The sequence below is a fragment of the Monodelphis domestica genome, chromosome 1, assembly GCF_027887165.1.
Source record: "Monodelphis domestica isolate mMonDom1 chromosome 1, mMonDom1.pri, whole genome shotgun sequence".
Classification (NCBI taxonomy): Eukaryota; Metazoa; Chordata; class Mammalia; order Didelphimorphia; family Didelphidae; genus Monodelphis; species Monodelphis domestica.
In genome coordinates, this window is record NC_077227.1 from 337,420,257 (window position 1) to 337,444,720 (window position 24,464).

Below are 24,464 nucleotides of genomic sequence, written 5' to 3' on the forward strand. Positions count from 1 at the left end.
ATACTGCTCTTAGCAAACATCTATTCAGGAGTTTTCTAGGCCCCAGATGTGGGAGCTGAGAGAAGATTCCATCCCTTTTGTAGCCTCTGACTGGTTTCTTGGATCTTGGGCCTGGTTTTTTTTTTTCAGGACTAGAACCAGAACCAGAACCAGTTCTGGCCAGAGCCAGAACTAGAAGTCGGTGTCTTGATTCTTAGTGGCAGAGTGTACTCACAGGGGTAGGGGAAGCGGAACCAGGGTGAGATGGACATGATCTCCCCTCGGGCATCGGTCCGAGCCCTGAAGCCATAAGTATTGGGGTCAGCAGGGAGCAGGTCAGTCAGTGTCAGGATATAGCAGAGGAGCCAAACAGTCATGATGGCCAGGACAATCTTTTGGAGAAGAGGACAAAATGGCGAGAAAAGTGGTCAGATGCCAGAGGAAGGAGGGAGGCGAGCTTCTGCCCCTCAGCTCAAAAGACACTCGGAGTCTCCTTCCATCTTCCCAAGGCAGAGGCCCTGAGCACCGCAGCCCTTGAAGGGCCTCCAAACTCCCTGGCCTCCCAACCCTAGGAAAGAATTCTCCTTGGCCTCATGCCCTCCAGCCCCAGGCCCCCTCCCAGCCCCAGGCCCCACTCCAACCCTTGCCCAACTCCTGCCTCCTCACAGGAAACATTTTGAAGATCTGAATCCGGAAGAGAGTGAAGCCTTTGCCCCATTTGTAGCCAGGCAGTCGGAAGGTGACATTTCGGAGATATTGGGAGAAGAGGACGATCAGGAGAATGGAGCTGCAGGGAGAGGGGCCACAGGGATCACAGGATTATAGATCAGTCCATCCAACTCCCTTTTATCCCAAATGAGGAAATGAAGACAGGGAGGAGGTGACTAGTTTAAGATGACCCACATAGGGGAGCTGGGATTTGAACACAAGGTCTCGGTCCCCAAATGCGATGGCCCATGGTGCAGGGCAGGGGCAGGCGAGTGTGCTGGCATGAGTAAAGAGGTATATCCTGGTTTAGTGAAAAGAACCCCAGACTAGAAATCAAGGGAGGCTCTTCTGGTTCTTTTGGTCAAATGACTTCTCAATGGACACCTCTGTTTTTCCACCTGTAAAGTGAGGGGGTGGGACTAGACGAATTGTCAGATTCTTCCAGCTTTAGCATTCAATGCATCTCTGAGTCTACTCTGAGGAGAGAGTGGTGGAGTTTGGGGGAGAGGGTACAGGAGGAAGGGCCCAGGGCCCAGGGGAAATAGGGAGGAGGAAGACTTGGGGGGTGGGTGCAGAACATGTTGGGGGCCAGGACACTCACAAGGTTGAGATGCCCCAGTGAGATCCAGCCCGATCTCCAGCAGCTTGGAAGACGGAGAGACCAATGAGAGAGACAGTGGGGGTGACTGTGAGGGGCCCGATGTAGCTGAGCAGGGCTCCGGGCAGCCCCATAAGCCCAATCATCACCTCTACTGTGCTGGACACCATGATTGCCCCCTGGATCTGTGGAGAGGGTTAGGTGGGGAAGAGGACTGTTGGCCACCTTAAGGGTAAGGACTGGAAGAGTGCCCCCTGCCCCTCTTTGCCTTCCCTGGCCAGACTTTGCTCAGACCTAGGCTGCTCTCTACAGCTTCTGCTTTTCCCCCTTCCCCTAATGCATGAGAAATATCCCTGACCATAAGCTTCATTTTTATTGTTCCAATCAGTTCCCCCTTGTGCCTCGAGTGTGTCACTCACTCACCCATCACTGCAGCACTCACCTCCCTTATTCGTGGGTGCCAAATATGTGATGTGTTCAGGGGTAAACTCCAGTTCCCGTAGATCTCCTCTGAGGAGCAAAGAGAGAGGAAATTATGGCGAAGGCTCCTACTGAGCTGCTTGGAGGCAGCCACCCCTGTCCCTCTGCTTCCCGTCTCCCTCTCCCGCCCTCTCACTCCTGGATGGTCCCCACCTTCTGGGGGGCATCTCCATTTGTCCAGAGACAGGATAGCTTTGGCTGGGACCAAGAAGGCAAAGGCACTTGCTTGAAACAGGGGTAGCCTGTGAGGGAGAAACAGACAGAAAGAGACACCAGTAGAGAGACCCAGACCCAAGCAGAAAGAGTCAGAGAGAAAATGGGGGCGGCAAAGTGGAGGTGAGACGGCGACAGGCAGACAGACAGACAGACAGACAGACAGGCAGGCAGGCAGAGATACCCAGAAAGACAGGGAGGAAGAGGAAGAGAGAAACACTCGGGCAAAAGACAGGGAGAGAGCCAGAAGTGGAGAGACAAGTAGAACCGACAAGAGAGATAAAGTATATGTCAATATGGGACCTTCTTGGTCGTTGATCCCTCACCCTGAGGAAGGATTCGGGACAGACAGCTATACTTGGGAAGAATTTGCCAGCTAGAAGGGTGGCTCAGTGGGCATCCAAAGGGAGGCCGTGGCATCTTCTTCCTGGAATCTCTTGGAGCAAGAACTCTCAATCGGAATGTAAATTTGTGAGCTGGGATGTTTCATTCTTTGTATTTGTATCTACAGTGCCCGGCACATAGTGGGGACTTAATAAATGGTGATTAATTGGCCAATTGACCCTCACCCCTGCACTCTCCTCCCCATGGTTAGTTTCAGTTGTCCTACTTGGGCCCAACTTTGGAGTGAGTGTTCTGACTGTAGGCTATATGGGGCTGGAGGCCGGAGGCTAGGGGAGGCTCTCACCGGATGCCCAGAGTGGTCTGGATGAGGGTGGTGATGCCCACACAGGTGAAGATGGTGCCAATGAGCTGGCTGACCATGTACTGATCCTTGCCCACACATAGAGCCTCCGCAAGGAGAAAGGGGACAGCAATGGTGCCACTGAAACAGGTCAGGTAGTGCTGGGGGGAGAGGAGGGACACCATGAGGCCAGGCCTTCCACTCCATTCCCTAATCGCCTCGGGCAGCCATGGGGAAGGGGCATCAGAATGGAAGGCCCTCGGTCCCAATCACAACTCTGCCCCCTGCTCCTTGGGCAGGTCATTTAAGCTTGGAAGGTCTGTTTTCTCATCTGTAAAATAAGAACTCAACTAGATGATGTCTAAGGGTTCTTCTCGTTCTAAAACCGAGGATTTCTCCTCCTTCCCTCATCTCTGCCAACCAGTGAGGGTGTGGACACCATTCCTCCCCATGGGACAGCCCAAGCCCAGGACCTTGTACGAGGTAACCTTTGCCGGGATGGCAGAGGCTAATAGTTCCTGGGCCCAAATCTAAGAGAGATCCGACCCTCAGCCTCTTCATCTCCCTTTGCCAGGGCTGTGAGGTGCCCCCCTGCTCACTAGGAACTGGCACTCCCCAGGGGTGTTCAGACACTTGCTTACAAAGCATGAATTCTAAGGAGTCGTAGCCATTCCTGCAGAATGTCCCCACCCTGTGGGAACTAATAACCTCGGCTTTCATTTTCTACCTCCTATGGTCCCTTCCAGCTCTAACTCTGATCCCGGGACCTGTAGAGGGAAGGGCGTGCCCTGCACCCAGTGGGTGCGTAATGAATGTCCTCACATCATGCCCTTTGGAACTGGTGGGGCGGTGGGGTTAGAGGGGTTACCTGGAATCCCAGGAGAATGCAGAGGTACCAGGGAGGCACATCCTCGATCCTGTAGAGCATGTCTAACTTGGGGTCCTCCGGGGGTGCCCTGGAGAGGGTGGGGCCTTCAGTCTCCTATTGGGAAGTGGGGATGGGGACTGAGATTTCCACTAGGCTGGGGCAGGGCTGGCCTGGGGTGGGAGAGTGGGCCCTCCAATGCCCTGCCCCAGCTTCCCAACCTGCCCTCCTGCCCCTCCTTGGCCCTTCTTTCTCGGGGCACTCCCCTCCCCTCATTCCGGGAGTGCTGCCAATAATCTTGGGACTCTGCGACCTGTGATCTGCCTCCTCTCCGCTCCTCGCTGATCTGTCAAATTGTCCTGCTGCACCCAGAGCCCTGCTACTCCCCAAGGCTCACCGGTCCATCTCCCAGCCCCCTACTAGGGATCCAAATTTGGACACAAGTTCCTCGTTGTCTCATCCTTCTCCCTCCTCCAGAGACTGTCTGTGAGGGCAGGGATAGCACGGATGGGTGGCTTTAAGAGTGAGGGGGTGGGAAGAGCCTATCTCCATTTTACCCAAGAGGGAATTTGAGCCTCTAAACTCGGTGGCCCAGGTTGTTGGGGATGAGAGGCAGGGGAGGGCAGGAGAAAGGGAAGGAGCCCCCAGGGGATGCTGGGGAAAGATCCAAGGATAGGAGATAAGAGCCCACATCACAGGGTCAAAGATCTAGAGTCTAAAGGTTCCCTAAGTCCAGCGCCCTCCTTGTGCCAATGAGGAAATTGAGACCCAGAGAAATCAAGGGACTTTCCCACAGTCATACATTTAGTGATTGTCCAAGTCAGACTCGTCTTGACTAGGTGCAGGATTATACCACCTCTCCTACCTGAGTTCTGGTCCCTTCTCCATCTAACCCTTGTGATCTCGGTCCAGGGACTGAAAGAACAATCCGTGCCCCATATCTCAAAGGGGCCTTTGTTGTTGTTGTCGTTCAGTGACCCCATTGGAGGGAGTGGTTTGCCATTTCCTTCTCGAGCTCATTTTACAGATGAGGAAATGAGGCTGGGGCAGGTAGGTAGCTCAGTGGATAGAGCACCAGGCCTTGAATTGGAAGCTTCTGGGTTCAAATGTGATCTCAGACACATCCTAGCTCTGTGGCCCTGGGCAAGACACTTGACCTTGATTGCCCAGACCTTGCTGCTCTTTTGTCTTAGAATTGATAGAAAGGAAGAAAAAATAAAAGAAAGATATTGAGATCAACACGATTAAGTGACTTGGCTAGGGTCATGCAGCTATTGACTCTAGGCCTGGCTATCCACTGTACCACCTAGCTTCCCCAAAAGGAACTTGTACTAAAGAAAAGGGATATAGAAGCCCTTTAGGAAATTTAAAATACTATTATCATGAGATCATGAGAGAGGAATGAGAAGAGAAGTAAGGCCTTTGAGGCCTACATTTCCACCAGAAGTTCAAGAAGAGAAGAGTGGCAACACGAATGACTGGGCTTCTTTGGGCCCCTGTTTCACAAGCTGCTGGCTGGGTATTTCAAACTGTAGATCCTATAGACATTTCAGATTCTATATATCTAAAATTGAATTTATCTTTCTCCTAAAACTTGCCCCTCTTCAAAATGTCCCTTTTGGAAGCCCTTAATCCTTGTCCAAATCCCAAAAGGTAGCAGCCTTACCATGCAATGTTTTCTCCAAAAGGCAAAGAACAGAAAACATAGAGCTTGAGAAAATTGCAAAAGTTGCCAGAGCAAAATTCCCCATTTATTTATGGTCAAGACTGGAATAAAAAACTGATTTTCTTCCCTTCCCAGATCTGCTATCACCTGATTTATATAACATTTAAATACAGTATAGATGAGGAAATATTATTTAGAATAATTTTGAGTACCTTTACTGTACTTGTGCATTTCTTGATTTCGCACCTTTAAAGTAATGGGCTACTTCCATTTTGCACTGTGTAACTTAAAGGTAGATTTTATCCTTTTGGGGAAATTTAAATTTAAATTAAATCTAAATTTTAAAATTTGTGATTAAAAAATTTCCCTTTTTCTGTTGAGGACTCCACCGTCCTTCCCAGTCACCCAGGTTCCTACCCTCTGACTCATCTTCAAGTCTCCATTGTTGGTTGCACACCCACAGAGCCAATCAGTTGCCAGATTTTGTCATTTCTGCCTCCGTGACATCTCTCTCGTCTGTTTCCTTCTCTCCGTTCACACTCCATTCACCCTAGTTCAGGCTTTCATCACGTCTTTCCTGTCCTATTAAAATAGTCTCCTAACTGGTCTTACTGGACCACGTCTTTCTCCACTCCATTCCATCCTCACACAGTTGCTAAAGTGATTTTTCTGAAGCACAAGGCTGACCTTATTACCTCAACACAGTCAGGAATTTAATACTGTTCACAACCTGGCCCCGTCCTTCCTATGTCCAGCCAGCAGTTGGTGAAAAGGGGCTTGAGCTCAGGGGAAAGAGAGCCAGGCATCCTTCTTCCCGCTCTCCGCTTCCTGGGCTTCTGAGGGGAATGTAGGAAGAAGAGATTCCTCCATCGACTCCGTCATCCTGCCAAACTAGTCTTTAGACCATTTGTGATGCTCCGTGCCTCTTCCCTACTTTTCCTACTTGCCAGGCTCTCCCTAAACCACCTTGTTTCTATTTTATAGGTAGATGCCGCTTTCCCTGGCTAGACTTGAAGTTCCTCAAGGGCATGGGCTGGTTCACCCCAGGACCTGGAATAGTGCCTAGAACATAGCAGACACAGCAGAACATTTGTTTGATTGATCGGGGACCCGAGGGGTTTATTCCCCACAGCAGAAAGGACAGGCGACGGGCACGGTGGTTAGGCACCCATTTCTGACTCCAAAGCTCAAGGAAACAGTCATAACGACGAGCTGTCTAAATCTTCAATAACTAAGGTTGCCTGGGATGCCCACAAGGAAAAGGCTTGTGTCCAAATCTCTGTCATCAGCCCATTTCAACCCAATCAGGGCAAGAGTGGAGAGCTCAGCTGGGTTCACTGAGAGGGAACCAAAGGAAAATCAGGGCTGGGGCTTTCCATGAAGGTGGGGCACTGCCTCTGGCTTCTGCTACCCTCTCCCAGTGTACCCCCATAATCCATGCTAGACCTCAGAGACTCTTCCATTAGTTTTTTGGGTTTTTTTAACCCTTACCTTGTGTCTTTGAATTAATACTGTGGATTGGTTCCAAGGCAGAAGAGTGGTAAGGGCTGGGCAAGGGGGGTTAAGTGACTTGCCCAGGGTCACACAGCTGGGAAGTGTCTGGAGTCAGATTTGAATCCAGGACCTCCGGTCTCTGGTCTGGCTCTCAGTCCACTGAGCCAAAAGGAATCTTCATGTAGGACCAGATTTAAGTGATAGGAGGAAACAGATAGGATTTGCTACAGCCCTCTCCCCAGTCCCCCTTTTTCCTCATTGTCTTCCCAAGAGGTCCTTCTACCTCCCCAACAATACCAGGGCTAAGAAGCCCTAAGAGATTTGGAGATTCTGCCCATTCCACCAACTCCCACACTTCCCACGGCAGGACCAAAAGGTCCCATGCATGCCCCCTCAGCTCCCCCAAACGTTGATGCCCTCCCCAACTTCCCAAGCGCCACCTTGGGCACTCTCTCGCAGTCAAGACTCTAACCTCCCTCGTCCGGAGGACAGAGTAGGGGCAAACGATGGGGCCAGTGCTTCCCTCCTCCCCTCCCCGCCTGCCTGGCGCTCTCGGGCCCCCTGGTACCTGGGCTCGAGCTGTGTGGTCCTCTTGGGTCCCCATCCTTTGGATGCAGGGCTGGGAGGCACCTGAGGACGGGAAGGAAAGGGCTCGGAGCACCTGCAGAGCTAGGAGGACTTTAGTCCAAACATCAGAGACATTGTTCAGGAGTAAATCTGTAACCAGAGCCCCAAGTCCAGAGATTGCGAAAGCGGAACCTTAGGAGAGGTAACGTATTAACTCCCCTGCTGGGTGTACCCTGGCAAAGGGCATGTCCCTTGGTCCCACCTGCCTGGGGTCAAAGCTCCGTGCCCGTTAGGCAGGAAGAGGGGGCAGGGTGGGAACCCGGGGTCATTCGGTCATTCGCCTAACATGGGTGCAACACTTTCTGGGGGAGATCCAAAGGGAAATGGAACCTCTTCCTGCACCTGAAGGAACCCAGAATAGTCTCTTGACCCCATAAGGGTCTGGGATCCTGAGAGGCACAGAAAGGGGAACCTGGCCGGGAGGCTACTTGGAAGACACAGGTGCTGTTTCCCCTGTTTTCAGCCCTTACGAAAAAGAGTGGTGTGGGGGAAAGACATTGAGATTGCAGATCACAAGGCCTGGGTTCTAGTGAAATTAGAGTCAGGGGGATAGAGCTCCAAGGCCTGGAGATGGAACGACCTGGGTTCAAATCTAGCTTCAGATACTTCTTAGCTGTGTGACCCTGGACAAGTCACTGAACCCCAATTGCCAAGCTGTGGCTGTTCTTCTGTCATAGAAGTGATACAAAAATAGAAGTTTTTTGTTTGTTTTTGTTTGTTTTTTAAAGAACACTTTTGGCTCAAGCTTTGGCTGGTCCCCTTGACTCCATAGATTCCCTTTGCTAGGTCTCAGTGTCCTCACTTGTAAAATGAGGGGGTTAACAATGGAATTGCTCATTGGCTACGGGAGGGAAGTGGAAGGAGGGGAGGGAAAGAACATAATTCATGTAACCATGGGAAAATATTATAAATAAATTAATTAATTAAATAAACTTTTAAAAAGGAGGGGGTTAAACTAGATAGTTTCTAAGACTTTTTCCAGAGGGAACACTCTCTGGTTTCTAGGTTAGAAGAGCTAAAATTTATCTGTCACTTTAAGTCACAAAGGGCTTCTCAAATAGGTATCAAAAGATAGCATTGGTACAACCCAGTGGAACTGCTTGTCAGCTCTGGGACGGGGGAGGGAAAGAAAATGAATCATGGAAACATGGGAAAATATTTTTAAAAAATAAAATGAAAATTTAAAATAAATTAAAAAGGGGGAGGGCTCCTCAATGGTATGATCTTATTGGATCCTCATTGCAACCCTGGAAGGTGAATGCTATCATTATCCCCATCTTTCAGATGAGGAAACTGAGACAGAGAGAGGTTAAGTGACTTTCCCAGGGTCCTACAGCTAGTAAGTATCTAAGACTGAATTTGAACCCAGCTGATCCTGGCTTATTTTTCAGCACTCCATCCACTATACTATGCTCTATAATGAGCAGAGGCTCGACACAAAATGAGAGGATTTAGAGCTAGAGGAGAATTAAGCAATCTAGTTCTGACTAAGCCACTGAATGGCTGAGGAGAGTGTAACCCCTGCCCCTGCCTCCTTCACAGGACTGTTCAGAAGGTCAGAAGAGATGAATACCTGAGAGTGTTGGCTATTCTTCTTGGCCCTAAAGCTCAGGGGGACTCATTCCTCCTTCCCTTCCCAGCTTCTCCCCAACAAAGGAAACCCAGAGCCTACTCAGAACAAGAGGGACCAGCCCTTCTTCAGCTCCAACTACACCGGCTCTGGTGGGGAAGGTGGGAGAAGGTCTGAGGTGTTTTCTTGTCTCCCACCAGCCCAGGGACCAAAGCAAAGGAGGACAGAGGCAGAGGATAGGCAGCAGACCAGTTGGCAGAGACATCTGGGCTGGGAGAGGGGGTCCCACAGCTAGAAAGTAAAGAAGGCTAGATTTGAACCCAGGACCTCCTGATTCCCGATTTAGCGCTCTATCCACTGTGCTACCTAGAGGCCCCAACTATTCACACTTTTAATCCTGGTCTCACTTCCAGTGGCTCCTTGACAGAATCCAGTGCTTGACTCTAATCTGTTTTACAATCAATCTGGGAGAGAGATGGATAAGGCGACCCATTTGGGGGAAGCTTTGGGGAATCCCTAGCCTGAGAGATTAGATACTGAAGTCACCCAGATCTACATCTCCAATTCTCTTCTTGACAATCTGATCCACTGAGGCAGGCAGGAAGACAGGTAGTGAGCAGCGATGGGAAGGTTCCCTCCATGCCGATTCCCCAGTTTGGGAAGGCAGAGCCCTGCAACCTTCTCTCCCCTTCTCCTGCTCGACCTAAACCCCAAAGTCCAAAGGGATGACCTACGTCTGTTTTGCTGCCCCCAGAGCCGGGGCCTCCCTAGAGGGGTCCCCGGGAAGACGGCGCCCCAGCCAAGCAGCAGCTTCATGGAGTTATCCGTCTGTTGGCCGATCCCCCGTCCAGGTGGCTCCCTCCACCAGATCTCTTCAGCTGCCCCAAAGCGGTCTGACCAGTTCTCCAAGGGCATATGGATGTCTGGATGTCTGCGGGGATATGCCACCCTGTACTTCCCCCTCCACCCCCAGCTCTGCCCCTGCCTCTACTCTCCTCCTTCCTCAGCAGGTGGTTGTGGAAATAGGAAAGTCCTGCCCCCTTACTGACCACAGAAACACCCACCGGAGACACACAAATGCCCACCTTGTTGTGTTTAACAGCTTCTTGACCCTGGCTGGCTTCTCTGGTTTATGCCTCTTGATTAGGCGTGTGTGGGGTGGTGAGGGGAGGAGGGAGGGGGTTGTAGTCTCTTTGGGGGTGTCAGCCAGGAAAGGAAGGGCCCAGAGCAGGAACAAATATGGATGTGTACGCAGTGATGAGCTTTGAGTGCCAGGCAGGAGGGATTTAAGCAGGCCCCAAGAAAGCCCCCATTGACTCCGTAGCTGGGAGGGGCGCTAGTTAGGGTGGCGGAATGAGCAGCTCTGGCCACTGGCCCTTAGAGAGAGTTGCCTCAGACGAGTCCCATCTACACCAGCCAAATCCATTCAGAGTTAGTGGATTTGGACTGGGGGGGCGGGGAGTGGGAGGGAAGGAGAGGGATTTGCACTCAAATATCCAATTTATTTCCTACCTCTATGACCCTGGGCAAGTCATTTAACCACTGTGGGCCTCCATTTCCTCAACTGTAAAAGAATATGGTTGGATGAAATGATCGCTAAGGTTTGCTCCTGCTCTAAATCCCACTCTCTGATGAGCACAGCCCCAGGGATGGACACCAAGCCCTGACAGTTAGACCACCGGTAGTCCATCCTGCCCTCCCCTTCCCTCGTCCTTGGGCTGCTCTTCCCAGGTAGGGATGGGGCAGGCCCTGGAGGCATCTCTCCCCCTTCCCTATCCCCTAGCCTGTCTCCCCTCCTCCAGCTGGCTCAAGGATTCACCCAGATAATGCCCCTAATCTATTCCTGGAAAAACGGGCTCAATGACTCTCCCAGGGGCCAGCAGGCTCCCTGCCTAGGAAGCACAGCCCGGCGTGACGCCTGTCCTGAGCACCTTTTCCTCAAGGGGAGGGACCTCGAGGGCTGGAACCCTTGGCCTAGTAGAGGGAGCTCAGCTCTGTTCTGCTCTCTACTTCCCACCTCCGTCAGAGTTCCTCTCTGTTCAGGGGCAGGATGGCCAAAGAACGTGGCTGCCGTTGGGTCCCCCTGAGCTTGGGAGGCTTGGGATGGGGAGATTCCAGGCAGAAGTCCCCAAGCTTGCCGATACACTCTGACAGATCGGGGTGGCGGGTGGGGGAGTGTCTCGACACCACGGAGATACCGGGGTTGATTCAGAATAAATCGGCCCCAGATCCCTGCCTCTCGTTCAGCCCCACACACAGGCCCTTGACTCTCTCCCTCTCACCTGTTGGAATCCCACCTGTTTTTCAAGGCCCATCTTCTCCAGGAAAGTTTTCCTTTAACTGTTCTTTTAAAAAAAAATTTTTTTTAAACCCTTCTCTTCTGTCTTCGTATCAATTCCAAGACACAAGACTGGCAAGGGCTAGGCAACCAGGATTAAGTGACTTACCCAGGGCCACACAGTCAGGAAATGTCTGAGATCAGATTTGAACCCAAGGCCTCCCGACTCCAGGTCTGGTGCTCTCTATCCACAGTGTCCTGTAGCTGCCTCAACGGTTTATACTTTTAATTTTGATCTCACTCCCAGTGGCTCCAGGACAGAATTCAACCCTTCACTATAATCCGCTTTATAAGATTGTTCTCTTTGGCACAGGGGAAAGAACTCTAGCCTGATGATCAGAGCCATGGAGGCTCCATATCCCCAAGTTCGTTTCCCTGGAGAAGAGACTCTCAATTTTCTGCCCAAGAAGCCAAAAGGAGCTTCTAGAGTTAAAAGGAAACACTGGGTTGTTGAGGACATGACATTTGGCACAGCCTGGGCATCTGAAGCATACTCTGTAGGGAAAGGTCAGGCTGGCACAGGTTTTGAACGTTGGCTAGTTGGAGATTTGGAGGAATTTATCCTTATGAACTGCGTCCTTCTTTGTTTTTTAACCCCTACCTTCTGTCTTAGACTCACTATTACATATTACTTCTAAAGCAGGGGTCCCCAAACTTCGGCCCAGGGGCCACATGAGGCCCCCTGAGGCCATTTATCCACCCCCACCGCACTGCTGGAAGGGCCACCTCTTCCATTGGTGGTCAGTGAGAGGAGCACTGTGTGTGGAGGCCCACAAAGCACAGCGTCACTCACATACAGCACTGCTTCCGGTGACATAATCCTTTCTGTGGCGCCTTGTTCTGAGAGTAACTGAACAAGAACGAGGAGCCTCACAAAGGATTATGTGGCTGCACAATGGAAGACGTCAGCATGGTGAGCGGTGATCTGGGGGAGGGGATTCCGCACTGTGTGTACTGCTGCCCGGTATAGTGGTGGCAGTGCTGGGCCTGTGCAAGGTGTGACAGGCCCATCACAGCCAGTGCTGCAGCCTCCGCTCTCCCAGACAGCAGTATACAGACTTGTTCATAGTTTTTTGTTTGTTTTCCTCCAACGGTCTGAGGGACAGTAACCTGGCCTCCTGGGTATAAAGTTTGGGAACCCCTGTTCTAAAGCATAAGGGCAGTAAGGGCTAGGCAATAGGGGTTGAGTGACTTGCCCAGGGTCACACAGCTAGGAAGTGTCTGAGGCCAGATTGGAACCCAGGATCTCCCATCTTCAGGTCTTGCTCTCTATCCACTGAGACACCTCACTGCCCCTCTGTCTGCTTCTGAAAAGCATGGTGGGGGATACTATAAATCTCAGCATCAAGAGGGAAATATGTATAAAAGTTTGACTCCTGTTGTGTCCTTTTACTATGCCTGAAGGATCATGGAAAAAAAACAGAGCAAGGATATTATATTTTATTGAAGTCTGGTGGGCCAGATAATAGGACAGGATGGCTCCAAGACCCCCAAGCATTCTTCTTTGCCTCCCCTCCCCCATCAAGGCCTGGAGGCAGAAGATGCTAAAGGGGGACAAGAGAAGGTGGTAGAGGAAGAGTCAGGGGATGAAGAAGAGGGGAGGGCAAGGAGGAGATGCAGGATCTCTAAAAGAAGTCTAAGAGAGTGTCTCTGGCTTCCCTGAGCCTCTGTCAGGGACCCCAGGAGAGATGGCTCCCTGAACCTCCTTTTGTAGGCTGAGGAAGGAGCCCAAGATGGAGCTGGCTCCCAGAAATGAGGCTCGTGTGAATTTTGCAAACTGAAGGGAGGGAAAGTCCCATATTCACAGGGGTCAGCTGGACTAGTAGCCCATCTAAAACATCCTCAGTCCACAAAGGCTTCTCTGCTGAGTGAGAAAAGGCTAAAGTTCCTTCTGGAGGAACCCTGCCTGGCCTGGTGTCTCCTCTTCTGGACAGGTCTCTTTGCACAACAGCCTCTCCAGGGCCTCTCTGCCTCCTTGCCTGTACTCCCCATACAGCTGATCTTCACCAAACTCTCCCAGGTAGTTGTGGCACATCTTGAAGAGCCTGCAAGGTAGGGGTAGAAGAGGGGCCGGGTGGACAGGGCCCCCCACATAACCCTTCCTCCATGAACTTCCCATCTGCCAGCTCCCTAATAAAGTCCCCTGGGCCTTTTGCCTTCGTTCTTCAGGGGTACAAACAAGAGGGACCATGTAACCTAGGGAGGGGGGCTCCAGACTGAAAGGGAGGACATCTGGGTTTTAGCTCTGGCTTTTCCAGTGGCAATATGGGAACCTGCTCTGTCCCCCTCTCAGACTCAATTTCCTCCTCTGAGATTTCTGTGAAGTTCCTTCAAGCTCTGCCAGTTTGAGGAATCTTTGCTTCTAGGAGGGAGAAATACTTTGGCTTCCAAAGAAAATGCTCCCCTTGTGTGCTGCAGTCATTCCTTATCCCCTCCACCTTTGCTCTTATCTCCAGAGGTCTTCTATCCCTATTTCCTCCCTCAAAGGCAGAGGTGACCCTCTTAGGTCTGTGTGAGGAGTGACTCTGGGCTCCCTTCCAGGGTCTCTGGTATTACAACCCTCCAAAATCCGGAGCCCCCTGACCCCATTCTCGACTCTTTCTTCTCTCCTTAACTGGCTCTAACCAGTGCTAATGCCCTTATACAAACAGAAAAAAAAAATTACTATCTGCTTTCTCCACCCTTCATAAGGCTATTAAAATCATTTTCCTTAAAATTGGTGAGATGCCTCCAGGAAGACTTCGGTACAAATTGTGCTTTACTATGTGACACCTGGGTGAGTTACTTAACATTTTGGTGATCTGGGCAATTTTCTAAGACTATAAATTACAAGGAAAATGCTTGTCTGTATTGATCCAGTTTCCTCCTCTGAGAGTTCCTCATGTTGATGAAATCACAGATCCAAGCTCCTTTCCTTCTAGAACTGCTCACATCGCTCTTCTGCTCAAAATCTTCAATGGCTCCCTATTACCACCAGGGTAAAGTTGAAATTCCTTTGCCTGGTATTCAAGCCCCTTCATAATCTATTTTTCTCATCTCATTCCCCTCTGCAAAGTCAGACCAGTCTGTTCCCTATTCCCCAGCATAACCTGTGCTCTCACACCTAGACCGTCCTCTTTGCCCGCTGAATAGATTCTTTCTTCCTTTAAAGCACAACTCAGATGCCACCTTCTCTAGGACGCTCTCCCTAATGCCCCAGTTGGTGATGGTGATGCCTTTCCTTCTCAGAAGTCCAATATAGGACTTTATTTGTAACTGCCTCGAGAACTAGTCGTGGCTTGCTGTTTTTTCTCCTTTCAAGAAGCTGCAGTCTCATTGAGGCTGAGGATCCCAGCTTCTCTGAGCTTTATATCTCCTAAAACCTAGCACAGAGTAAATGCTTTTGAAAAGTATCTAGTGTTTTGTTTAGTAAAGAGATCCAGTCCCCCCCTTTCCCGGGCCCAAATTTGGGATGGTTACCTGCCGGGCCACGGACCTCCCGTCATCATCATAGTGATGCCCACCGTCTTGTCCAGCCCTGGACCCACAAAGTGTTTCACCTTGTTTACTTCATGGACCCCATAACTGGGGGCAGATCGCCATCAGAAAAGAGAGGAGAACACGGTTAGAAGGGGGTGGGCTGAGGAGTGCCAGGAGAAGGGGATCCCCCGCCCATGTGCCCCCAAAGGGGGATTAACTCCCCCAGACGGTTCTTTTTCCATTTTCAGTGTGGCAAAGCTCCAGACTGGCCTCACCTGCTTCGGGAATTGAGTTACACTCCTGGGTAAAGGAAATCAGTATAGATCTCATCCCATCCTCTCTAAAAAGCTAGGGAGTGGGGGGGGGGGGGGGGAGCCAAGATGGTGGCTTAGTAGCCGTGAAAGCCAAAAACAATGTGAGAATCCTTCCAAACCATCTGTGCATGTGTGGGTGTTGGTGGGCATCACGAAGGAAGGGGATTGGACAATCCATTAGGAACTCCGTCCTACATGTCACTCCCGTCCCGCTGGGGTCCTTTCCCCCCTTTCCCCCCCCCAGGAGAGGGCTGAGGACCCCGAGAGGGATGGGAAGCCTTTTGATGGGTCCAGGGCAACTCACTCCATCCAGCTCTGAGAGCAGCTCTTCTCCAGCACATCGGTGTACTCAGACTCGCTCAGAGAGTCCCCCTTGGCCCTGTAGCCCAGCGGCTTGCTCTCCATGTCACTTAGATGCTTCCACATCTGAAACAGGGGAGACCCTTACTCCCTCTGAAGCCAACATTAGAAGGCTGGGAAATGGAGGGAGATGGAATGGCGGCGTTTCTGGGAGGAGGCTCCTTGTTCCCCCCCCCCCCAGTTGGCCCCTCGGGACAGTTTGGGGCTAAGTATAGCTCTGGGTTGGGCCATCTGTCTGCAGATGCAGAAAGCACCTGTGAGGGGCGGCTTCTTTCCTTCTCCGACCCCTCCGGCCCCCTCGGCTCCCTCGCTCTAGGTACTGGCCTTGGCAGTAAGTGGGGAAGAGGAATAGTGGGGGAGGAGACCTCGGGGAAGGGGTGGATTAAGCCTCTTTTCCCCTAGGAGTTGCTCAAGAAGAGTTCCACCACTGAAGAGGCAGAAACCCCAGCTTTGGCCGCTGGGATTTTCCGGGGGGGGGGGGCGCAAGTGGGAGAAACATGAGGCTTTACCCAGGCACCAAATCCTGGGGGTGGCCCTGGGGAGATCAGTCCTCGCTTTCTCCAAGACCATGGCCCTGGCTCTGTTCACCTGGGAAATTGTAATATTTTTTTTTGTAAATATTCATCCATTTCACCTAGATTGTCAGATTTATTGTCATATAAAATTGCACAAAACAGCTCCTAATGATTGCCCCCTGCTCTGAAACACGGGCCAAATTTGCATGGGGCATTCTTTAACCCCGCAGGAAGAGTCATAGGAAAAGGGCCGGACCCTGAGGAGGAAAATGCCAGGTGCTGGCAGGGCCCGAGGGACCAGCTCTTTGTGATACGTGTCCTACATGCCAGCACGTGGCCCTTTCCCCTTCCCCCTCAGCCTGTACAGCTCAAAAGGAAAAAAATCAAAGAATCGCCTCGATCTGAAAAGCTCCACCCGAGCTATTTCTGCCACCCTCCTCCTATGTAGTTTACTTTGAGGCTTCAGACCTTTTTGCATTTCGGTCACATGGATCTATTCCTTGCTCAGCAGAAGAGTAAACTGAGGCACAGAACTGTGAGGTCACGGGAAGGCTCACCCCCTCTTGGGCTGAGGAGGGGCACATTTCTAATTTTTCTGCAGCCCCATTTTGCAGAGTACAGTCCAGGCTGGACCGTGCGCTCCACATGGCCCTGCTCCCCCAAACGTTGGTCCTCAGTGTGGGCTCAGGGGACCCTCTAGTTGGGGGAGCACTCTTACCTGGTAGGAAATTATCTGGCAGGCATCACAGCGCAGATGTTGGGGCATGTGGGTCGAGTATTTCTCTTCTTCATCAAAATGAGGGGATGTGGCTGAGAGTGTGTTTTCTTGGGGGATTCCCTCTCCGAGGCTCCCTGGGGGCCCCCAGCTAGTCAGCAACAGCAGCAGCAACGGCAGAAACTTCATCATGTCTCGGTGGTGGGACAGGGCTCTGCCTGGGGTGCGGGCACAGTTGGGGGAGGAAGCCAGGTGGCCATAAAACCCAGTTTAAACCAATGGGGGCCTGCCACCTCTCTGTATCCATACCCCCAACACCCTATCAATTGACCCAATCCCTCCCACTTCTCCCTCAGGTTGCAATGGGCCCCCAAGCCAATTTTTCTATCCTTTTTCCTAGAGGATCCTCTAAGCTCACCCCTCACTATGAGGACCAAGTAATTTACCCCCATTTCATGGATGGGGAAAGCGGAGATCTAGAGATGGCTAGGCTAGGTAGCCAAATTCAAAAGACAATCTAATGTTTGAACTGTTATTTGAACTTAGAGATGCTAGTGCCACTCCATGAATAAAGGAGATGGGAGATACCTCTTCCACCCTTCCTTCTTCAGCATTTGCCCTTTGCAGGGGCAGCTGGGTGGCTCCATGGAGAGAGAGCCAGGCCTAGAGAAGGGCAGTCCTGGGTTCCAATCTGGCCTCAGACACTTCCTAGCTGTGTGACCCTGGGCAAGTCACCTAACGCCCATTGCTTCACTGCTCTTCTGCCGTGAAATCAATACACCAAACTGATTCTAAGAGAAGGTATGGGTTAAAAAATAGACTCTGCCTTCTGTGTGAGATGACATCCCGTGGCAGCATCCCTTTGGAAGCCAAGGTGACAACCTTGGGAGCAGAGGAGTTGCTGGGATTAGTGACAAAAAACCAACAGATGACCGAAGGTGGTATTTTCTTTTACTCCCTCGGTGGGACACTTTATTTTACACGTATGAAACAAACACAAAGATAGCCTGCTCTGGGGTCTAACTTGGGTCGTCCTCACCCAGCCTCTCTCCCCGAGGGCCTCTCCTCCCTGGGCAGGGGCCTGGGGGTCCCGGAAAGTGTCGGCCCCCCCCCCCTTACTTTTGCACCAGGAGAAGGCGGCAGCCAGCTCTTTGGGGGAAGGGATTCTCCTATCTCTAAAGACATGTTTTACCAGGGAAAGCAGTCATCACACAAGCAGTTTAACCAACAACCCACAGATGCCTCATCTCCCCCCCAATACACTCACACCCACACATAGAAACTGCCTGTCTCCCTGGGGAGCTCCCAGATTGGCCAAGGGAAGGGGCGGGTGAGACAGACAGCTTAGAGATTTGCTCCAGACCCCACCTCTACCTCCCTCTCCAGGATTCCTTCTGGTCACTCGGAGGTGCATTTCTCGCTGGAGTGGCATCGATCTGGAGTCCAGACCAGGAGGGGTACTTTTTAAAGAATGTATAACATAGAGGCAGCTGGGTAACTCTGAGGGATAGAGAGTCAGAGCTGGAGACAGGAGGGCCTGGGTTCCAATCTGGCCTCAGATACTTCCCAGCTGTGTGACCCTGGGCAAGTCACTTACCCCCCATTGCCCAGCCCTTACCACTCTTCTGCCTTGGGAACCTATACTTAGTATTGATTCTAAGATGGAAGGTAAGGACTTCATCAATAAATAAATAAATAAATAAATAAATACAATGCACAGCATCCTGTCCCCTCCTCCCACTCCCCAATCACACCACCAGTGTCTACAGGTTCCTTTCAGAGCATTAGAGACCCCTCTGGAAAAGGTCTGGAGAAGTCATCATCTCATTTAGTCCATCTTTTTGCAACGCTAGAGCGGTTCAACCTCGGGAGACTTTTTGTCTAATAATTCTTACTGCTGGAAAGTCCTTTTGGATGCCTGTCCTAAAGATTATTGAATTCCAGGCCTGGCTCTGCAGGACTGAACTTGCTTGATGACTTCGGTAAGTCATTTGTCCTCCCTGGAACTTAGTTTCCTCATATGAAAAAGAGGAGAGCTGGCCTAAACAATCACTGAGATCCCCCTTAAGTGAAAACTGTGTGACTCACAAAACAGCCATTTCTGAAGGAGAAGAGTCTAAGCCCGGGTGTTGTGTGGGGGCGGCTGCTGACCCCTGCCCCAGCTTCGTGCTGGACATCCCGACTCCCTCCTCCATCCCCAGCACCTCTCTCACTCCTAGGTGTGATTTCGTTCCTGGCGTTTGTACCCCGTGCCATGATAGATGCTTAATAAATATCTGTTCACTGACTGGGCTCCTGCCACCGAGAGGCTGAATTAGACCCCTACTTTGGCCTCTCCTCTTAAAGTCCACCCCTGCCTGGAAACAAGATCCAGAGCTTTCTAGCACCCACCAGCACTTCTGGAAGACACAACTTACTGTCCCCCATCTCTTTCCTAGACCTCCTCAAAGTGGGCACATCTTACCCCCAGCCCCGACACATACACACGACTTCCCTTCCTCTCTGACTCCAAGAAGGACCTGGAGCTTTAGCTGGGGGGTCAGCAGGGCCCTCTGACCCCCCCCCCCCCCGCACAGTTTGTATCCTTCCTATCTCTTGCTGCCTCTCACCTTTTCCCACCCACTTTCTTGGGCTGTCACTGGTGACACGAGAGTCCCCACTCCCCCAGGGGATGGGTGATGCCCAGAAGGAACGGGATAGACTGGGAAGAACGCATCCAACTCCTCACTGAGCTCTCCCTTCCATCCTGAAGTGCCTGGGGAGGGATGGGCACTCTGCCGGTGGGATGGGGGATCTGAGGAGCCTGGGGGGATGGGAGTGGAGAGGCTCAGGCAGGGGAGGTGCTGGTGGAGGTGGGAAATTGGAATCAAAAGAAAGGACAGGATTGGGATCGAGGGAGTGCCTGTGTGCCCGCGGAAAGGCTCTGCTACAACAGCCCCTTCCATAGGAATGGGGTGTGGGCAGGGCCTGAGGGTCTTCCTACTCAAAATGGTGAGCCTTTGGTAGTGGTGGAAGACCCAGAATTGGGGGGCCCAGAGTAGAGAAGGAGAGGAAGGCCAGGCAATGGGCTTGGGGAACTGCCTGTAGGCAGGTAGTAGAGCCCGTCCACAGTGCCACCCTCAGGGGCCCAGGGGAGTTTGGCTCCTGGGGCCAGCAGGTCAGGGGGACCGAGAGGCAAGGGTCCAGGGGAAGGAGGTAGTGAGAGCCCAGGGTAGGACCCGTAGGGAGGATAGAGACTGGGCCCTAGCGACACGGAAGGGTAGAAGCGGACAGGAGCCCCTGCTGGGGAGGGGGGAACAAGGACTTCCAGATACTGACCACTCTCTGGGTCAAAGAGCAACTTCAACCTAGGAGATTTGGGAGCTTCCACATAATAGTAGCGCCCACTCTCTGGATCTACTAGAACCTTTCCTGATGGGGTGGATCCAGAGCTCCGAAGTCCCCTACCCTGGCCCTGGGAAGGGCTGTCAAGGACCTGGGCCAAAGGAGGTGCTGAAGCTGCCCTGGGCTGGGACAGGGAAGCAGGTTTGGCTGTAATCTGGTTCCCTGAGGGATGGATCCCAGCAAAGCCTGGTTGGGGTTTGGCTCTGGGCTCTGGGTTCTGGGAACTGGCCGGGTCAGGGTGTGGGGACCCCAGGTGGAGGGAGCCCCTGAGATTTGGATGTGGGGACCCTGTCAAGGAGTTAGATGCCTGCCCAGTCCCTCCCCATTGAGGTGGATGCTGTGTCTCCACCTCTGGCGGATCTCTTGGTTCCTTGGGGATTGGCAGCCCCAGCTTAACTCCTGGGGGATTGGCCTGGACCTCTCCCTCGGGGAGGAGGCGCTGGATCTGGGCTTGAGGACTGTACCCTGGAGAAGCACGGCTGATCTCTGTGCTGGTCTCAGGCTGAGCTCTGACCCTGGAGGCCCCTTCCAGCTTCCTGGACAAAGAGAGGGCTCCTGGGAGGCGGATCTCACTGCGTGCAAAGGGCTTGGCTGTACAGTTCTCCGCTTTCCGCTGGGGGGTCAAGTCTCCTTCTGAGTAGCCCTTTGGCTGGGGCTGAGGTTGGTGGCTCCGAGGGGCCTCGCTGTGGCTAAACGGAGCCCAGTCGCTTGCACCAGCTCCTCCAGTTCCCGGCTGCTCCGGGACTTCGTAGGGATGGGGCACTATGGGCAGGAAGTCTTTCTGGAAAGTCGAGGTGTAGTGAACTGGGACAGGAGGCTCTGGAGCTCCAGGCGGAGCCTCGCTCTCCTCGCTGGGGCCCCCAGGAGCGCCAGGGGGCTCAGGAAGTCCCAGGCTGGTGCTGGTGGCAGCTGGGAAGCTCAGGGAGTAGGTGTTCTTCACTAGCTTCCGGACGTCCCGAGGTCGCGGAACTGTCACTCGAGATCTACCGGCGGGAGCGGGGGCGTCTCTGGGCTCCCAAGTATCTGGGACTGCAGGCTCCAGTGTAGGTGAAGTCTGCGATCCCTTCACAGTTAAATCCCGATTTGACTGCGTCGATGGAGTCTCCTGGAGCGCTTCATTCGGAGCCTCCGGCATAGACGGAATCAGCGATGCCTGTACAGTGGGATCCCAAGTCTCCTGGGGAGACGGACTGGGAGTCTCCTGGGGAGAAGGACTGGGAGTCTCCTGGGTCACCGGATCCTCTGACGTCCTCTTCGGAGACAGGGATTTCTGCCGCTGGCCCAATTCATTGCGGGGCGGAGACTCAGAAGCCTCGTGCGACTTCTCCCCCGACAGCAAGAAGATACTGGAACTCACGGGACCGAGTGGTTCGGTTCCCGGGGCTGGTTTGTCCCGACGAATAGCTCGCTCGCGAAGGCTAGGCCAAGGCCTCGGGACCCTGATAGAAACCACCCCCTCTGGGGCCCGCAACCCGACAGGCTTGACAGGTGGCAGAGGTGCTTCCTTTGCTGGCTCTCTTGGGGGAAGCCCAGTCTGAGAGGTCCCTCTGTTCTTGAGATCCTTTGAGTCTCTTCGAGGGCTTCGTACCGTACGTCTGGTTGGGGCCTCTCTCTCCCGGGCCTCGGGCCAAGCCTGGGGCCAATCTGCCGGCTTCTGGGTATTACAGTCCGCACTGAGCCTCGGGCCTGGCAGGGTCTGGATGGGCTGAGCTCCGCCCCTTGGGGTTTGCTGCTCCAGGCGCAGTGTCTGCTCGGCCTGCAGCTTCCTGGCCAGTGCGGTCTGCACGAGGTTGGAGGCAGCCTGCAAGCGGGTCAGAGACTCATCCAGTGAGCCGGTTCTCATGAACAACTTGTGCCTAGGGAGCGCATTGGCCCTGGCTGCATCCAGCTCCGGGGGACTAGGCTTCCGTCTCAGCTCTATCTGTCTCTTGGGGACAGTTCTCTGCTTAGTCAGGGATGCCTGGTCTTCAAGTGCCACCTCCACGCACTCGAACTGGGTCCTCCCGGACGGGGCAGGAAGTTCTGGCAGCCCCGGGGCAGAAGCTTCAGCCTCTTGATGCAGGTCTAGGTAAGTTGCCCAGCGGTCAGCTTGGTTGCTGCTGTCAGAGGGAGCTGGGGATGGGCTGGAGGAGGCCCGCGCGCTAGGGCTATGAACGTCGAGGTAGGGACCTTGAGGGCGAGTCAGACTGTGAAAGCTGAGGCCGGTGAGCTGCTGCACTTCGCTGTCTGCCTCGTCCGAGTCGCTGGGGGCCTGAACGGGAGTCCCGCCGAGGGGCCCGGTGGTGAAGATCACTTCCATCTCCCCCGACGGCAGGGTGCGGAGCTGGAAAGGGCTCGGGCTCGGGCGCGGTCCCGGCCTCTTGGAGAAACCGGATCCAGGCTCCTGGCGGCTATTCTGGGCGCTGATGGACAGGCGAAGCTGCGAGCCCCCGCTCCCGGCTGGGCCCGCCCCCCGGCCAGAGACCCTGGCGTACAGGCCCGCAAACTTTGCCGGTTGCCCCCGCCCAGGAACTCCACTGCCCCCGTCGTCGTCGTCCGCTCCGTCCAGGACTGGGCGCGGACCTTGGGGCTCCGGGGAGCCTGGCGCCGTGTGGTAAGAACCAGAGGAGCCCGAGGAATCCTGGCGCAGCGCAAGGGCGGGGGGGAAGCCGCCTGCGGCTGGAGGGACAAGGATGGAGAGCATAGTGCAGACGGGCTGTGGCGGGGACCCAGGCCCGCGCTGAGTGGGGTTCGCCGCCTCCACCTCCGCCACCGCCGCCGGCTCGGGCAGCTCTGTCCCTTGCCCTCACTCCCCGCCCCGGGGTCCCGGCACGGCCGGGTCACAACGCCTTAAAGAGGCCGCAGCTGAATTCGAGCCAGCCGCTGCCCAGGCTGGCTACGGCCAGTAGCAAGGGCCTTTCTCCACCCTCCCCTTCCCTTCCCTCCGCCCGGTCCAATCCTCTGACTTTGGTCTGCCTGGAGGGGCCGAGACCAGATCCGGGATGATAATGCAGGCTGGGGGTTGTGAACTGTGTGGCCAGGGGTCCCTAGCAGGAGTCTAAGACTAGGAACCCTCCTACAGGAGGATCAGAGATCAGAAAGCTGAGGGGCCCCTGCAGATGCTTTCCTGAAACGCCTAGGGGACACCAGGGCACTTCCAGTTCTAAATTCTGAGGTTCAAACCTGGACTTTTGTGTCTCTGGCATCTCTGTTCTGCCCCCCCCATCCCTTGCTTCTTACAGACAGCACATCCCATCCTTTTAGGTTAAGGGGGGGCCTTCCTTAGTTTCTCCATAACTAAGTGGGTAGTGAGTGAAAGTGAGACCTCTGCTTTTCATGACACTGTTTGTGAAGGGTCTTTTAAAGAGCCAGTGGCTCAAGGCATGCCCCGCTCCTCAGGGCCCAAGTCCCCAAAGCTGGGCCAGATTTCTGGGCCAGGGTGAAGGGGGAGAGGAAAGAAAAGTTTTGCCTCTGTATCGAACTCTGAGCTGGAGGTATTGTGTGTAGGGGAGCTAGAGAATATTTCAAGTTGATTGGTACTTGGGAACATGCCCGGTTTCTTCCCGACAGAGGCTGAGGTTCTGTTATCTGAAGAAGGCCTCAAACTTCAAAGGGTGTTATTTGGAAGGGAATTTGGAGGTCAGCTAGTGGGACCCCCTCTTTTTATAGATGAGGGGTCAAGAAACCACTCAGAGATATGATACCCACTTTCATGAGGATAAAATTGTTATAAATTTGTCATTGTCCCTCTCCTCACACTCTCCCTCAGGTGACTTTTTAAAAATTCTTGCCTTCTTAAAATCATATCAGTTTCAAGGCAAAAGACTGATAAGGACTAGGCAATGGAGATTAAGTGACTTGCCCAGGGTCACACAGCTGGGAAGTGTAAAGGGATCTTGTCCTTTTTTCCTCTTATGCTACCTTCTTTTTATCTCAAGGCTTTGAAAATCCTATCAACAGGCCCTTTTGCATTAACTAGTAGAATGATACTGAATTTGGGGGCCCTACCCCCCCCCCAACCAACTCCAATCTAGCTGCTGGGGAAGCTTTAACACACACAAAACCTGAGCAGATATGAAGATCCAAGGCTAGGGCATTCAGAACCAATAGTCAGGAATGTTTCAAGTCAGAATTTGTATTTAGCAGAATAAAATGTGTCGTTGCTCTCTAGGTTGGTTTAATTGGAAAGTAGGGACCATAAGGATTTCAAACTTTTTTTTCTCTACATTTCCACTTCACCTTCAGCAGGAAGAGGACAATTTGCAGGTGGATCTCACACAGATGTCTATCACTGATAACGGTAGGAGTTACAGGTTCCCAATTATGAATACATCTCTGCCCTGATCATGTTGGGTCAGGAATAAATTTGCAACTCACGGTATGACCATGGGCAAGTCAATGAACGTAGCCCCCCTTTTTTTTTTAAATTTGTAAAATAAGCTAATGCCTAGCTTACCTCCTTCTGAAGAGATGAGGATCATGTGATGCAAATTTGTGCCAATACTTTGAGAAAAC

The 24,464-nt window shown here is 52.8% G+C and overlaps 3 protein-coding genes across 6 annotated transcripts in view; all 3 read right to left on the reverse strand.

The window, feature by feature from the left end:
• The window catches only part of SLC23A1 (solute carrier family 23 member 1), a 48,050-nt gene extending 40,606 nt beyond the window's left edge, over nucleotides 1-7,444 (reverse strand). For 3 of the 4 annotated variants that reach the window (XR_008915113.1, XM_016423362.2, XM_016423358.2), the window contains exons 1-8: nucleotides 7,257-7,410; nucleotides 3,532-3,645; nucleotides 2,667-2,824; nucleotides 1,919-2,007; nucleotides 1,728-1,795; nucleotides 1,289-1,470; nucleotides 646-766; nucleotides 215-371 (exon numbers count right to left, since the gene is read on the reverse strand). Coding sequence is in view for 3 of the 4 variants with exons in the window: in XM_016423362.2 (XP_016278848.1) it covers nucleotides 215-371; nucleotides 646-766; nucleotides 1,289-1,470; nucleotides 1,728-1,795; nucleotides 1,919-2,007; nucleotides 2,667-2,824; nucleotides 3,532-3,645; nucleotides 7,257-7,292 (925 nt within the window). In the remaining variant the exon portion in view is untranslated. Of the gene's footprint in view, nucleotides 1-214; nucleotides 372-645; nucleotides 767-1,288; nucleotides 1,471-1,727; nucleotides 1,796-1,918; nucleotides 2,008-2,666; nucleotides 2,825-3,531; nucleotides 3,646-7,256 lie in introns of all 4 variants that reach the window. The other variant, XM_016423359.2, reaches the window with a different exon arrangement.
• Nucleotides 7,445-12,649: 5,205 nt separating this feature from the next.
• Nucleotides 12,650-16,839, reverse strand: MZB1 (marginal zone B and B1 cell specific protein). Its single transcript, XM_056811372.1, has 4 exons — nucleotides 16,590-16,839; nucleotides 15,301-15,422; nucleotides 14,683-14,787; nucleotides 12,650-13,268 (listed from the first exon to the last, which is right to left on the reverse strand). Exons 1-4 carry the CDS (start codon nucleotides 16,776-16,778, stop codon nucleotides 13,103-13,105), a joined length of 582 nt encoding a protein of 193 aa, XP_056667350.1. The 5' UTR covers nucleotides 16,779-16,839; the 3' UTR covers nucleotides 12,650-13,102.
• A 691-nt stretch (nucleotides 16,840-17,530) lies between these two features.
• Nucleotides 17,531-23,132, reverse strand: PROB1 (proline rich basic protein 1). The gene has a single exon (XM_007473702.3). The coding sequence runs from the start codon at nucleotides 22,651-22,653 to the stop codon at nucleotides 19,570-19,572; it is 3,084 nt and encodes a 1,027-aa protein (XP_007473764.1). The 5' UTR covers nucleotides 22,654-23,132; the 3' UTR covers nucleotides 17,531-19,569.
• Nucleotides 23,133-24,464: the final 1,332 nt, after the last annotated feature.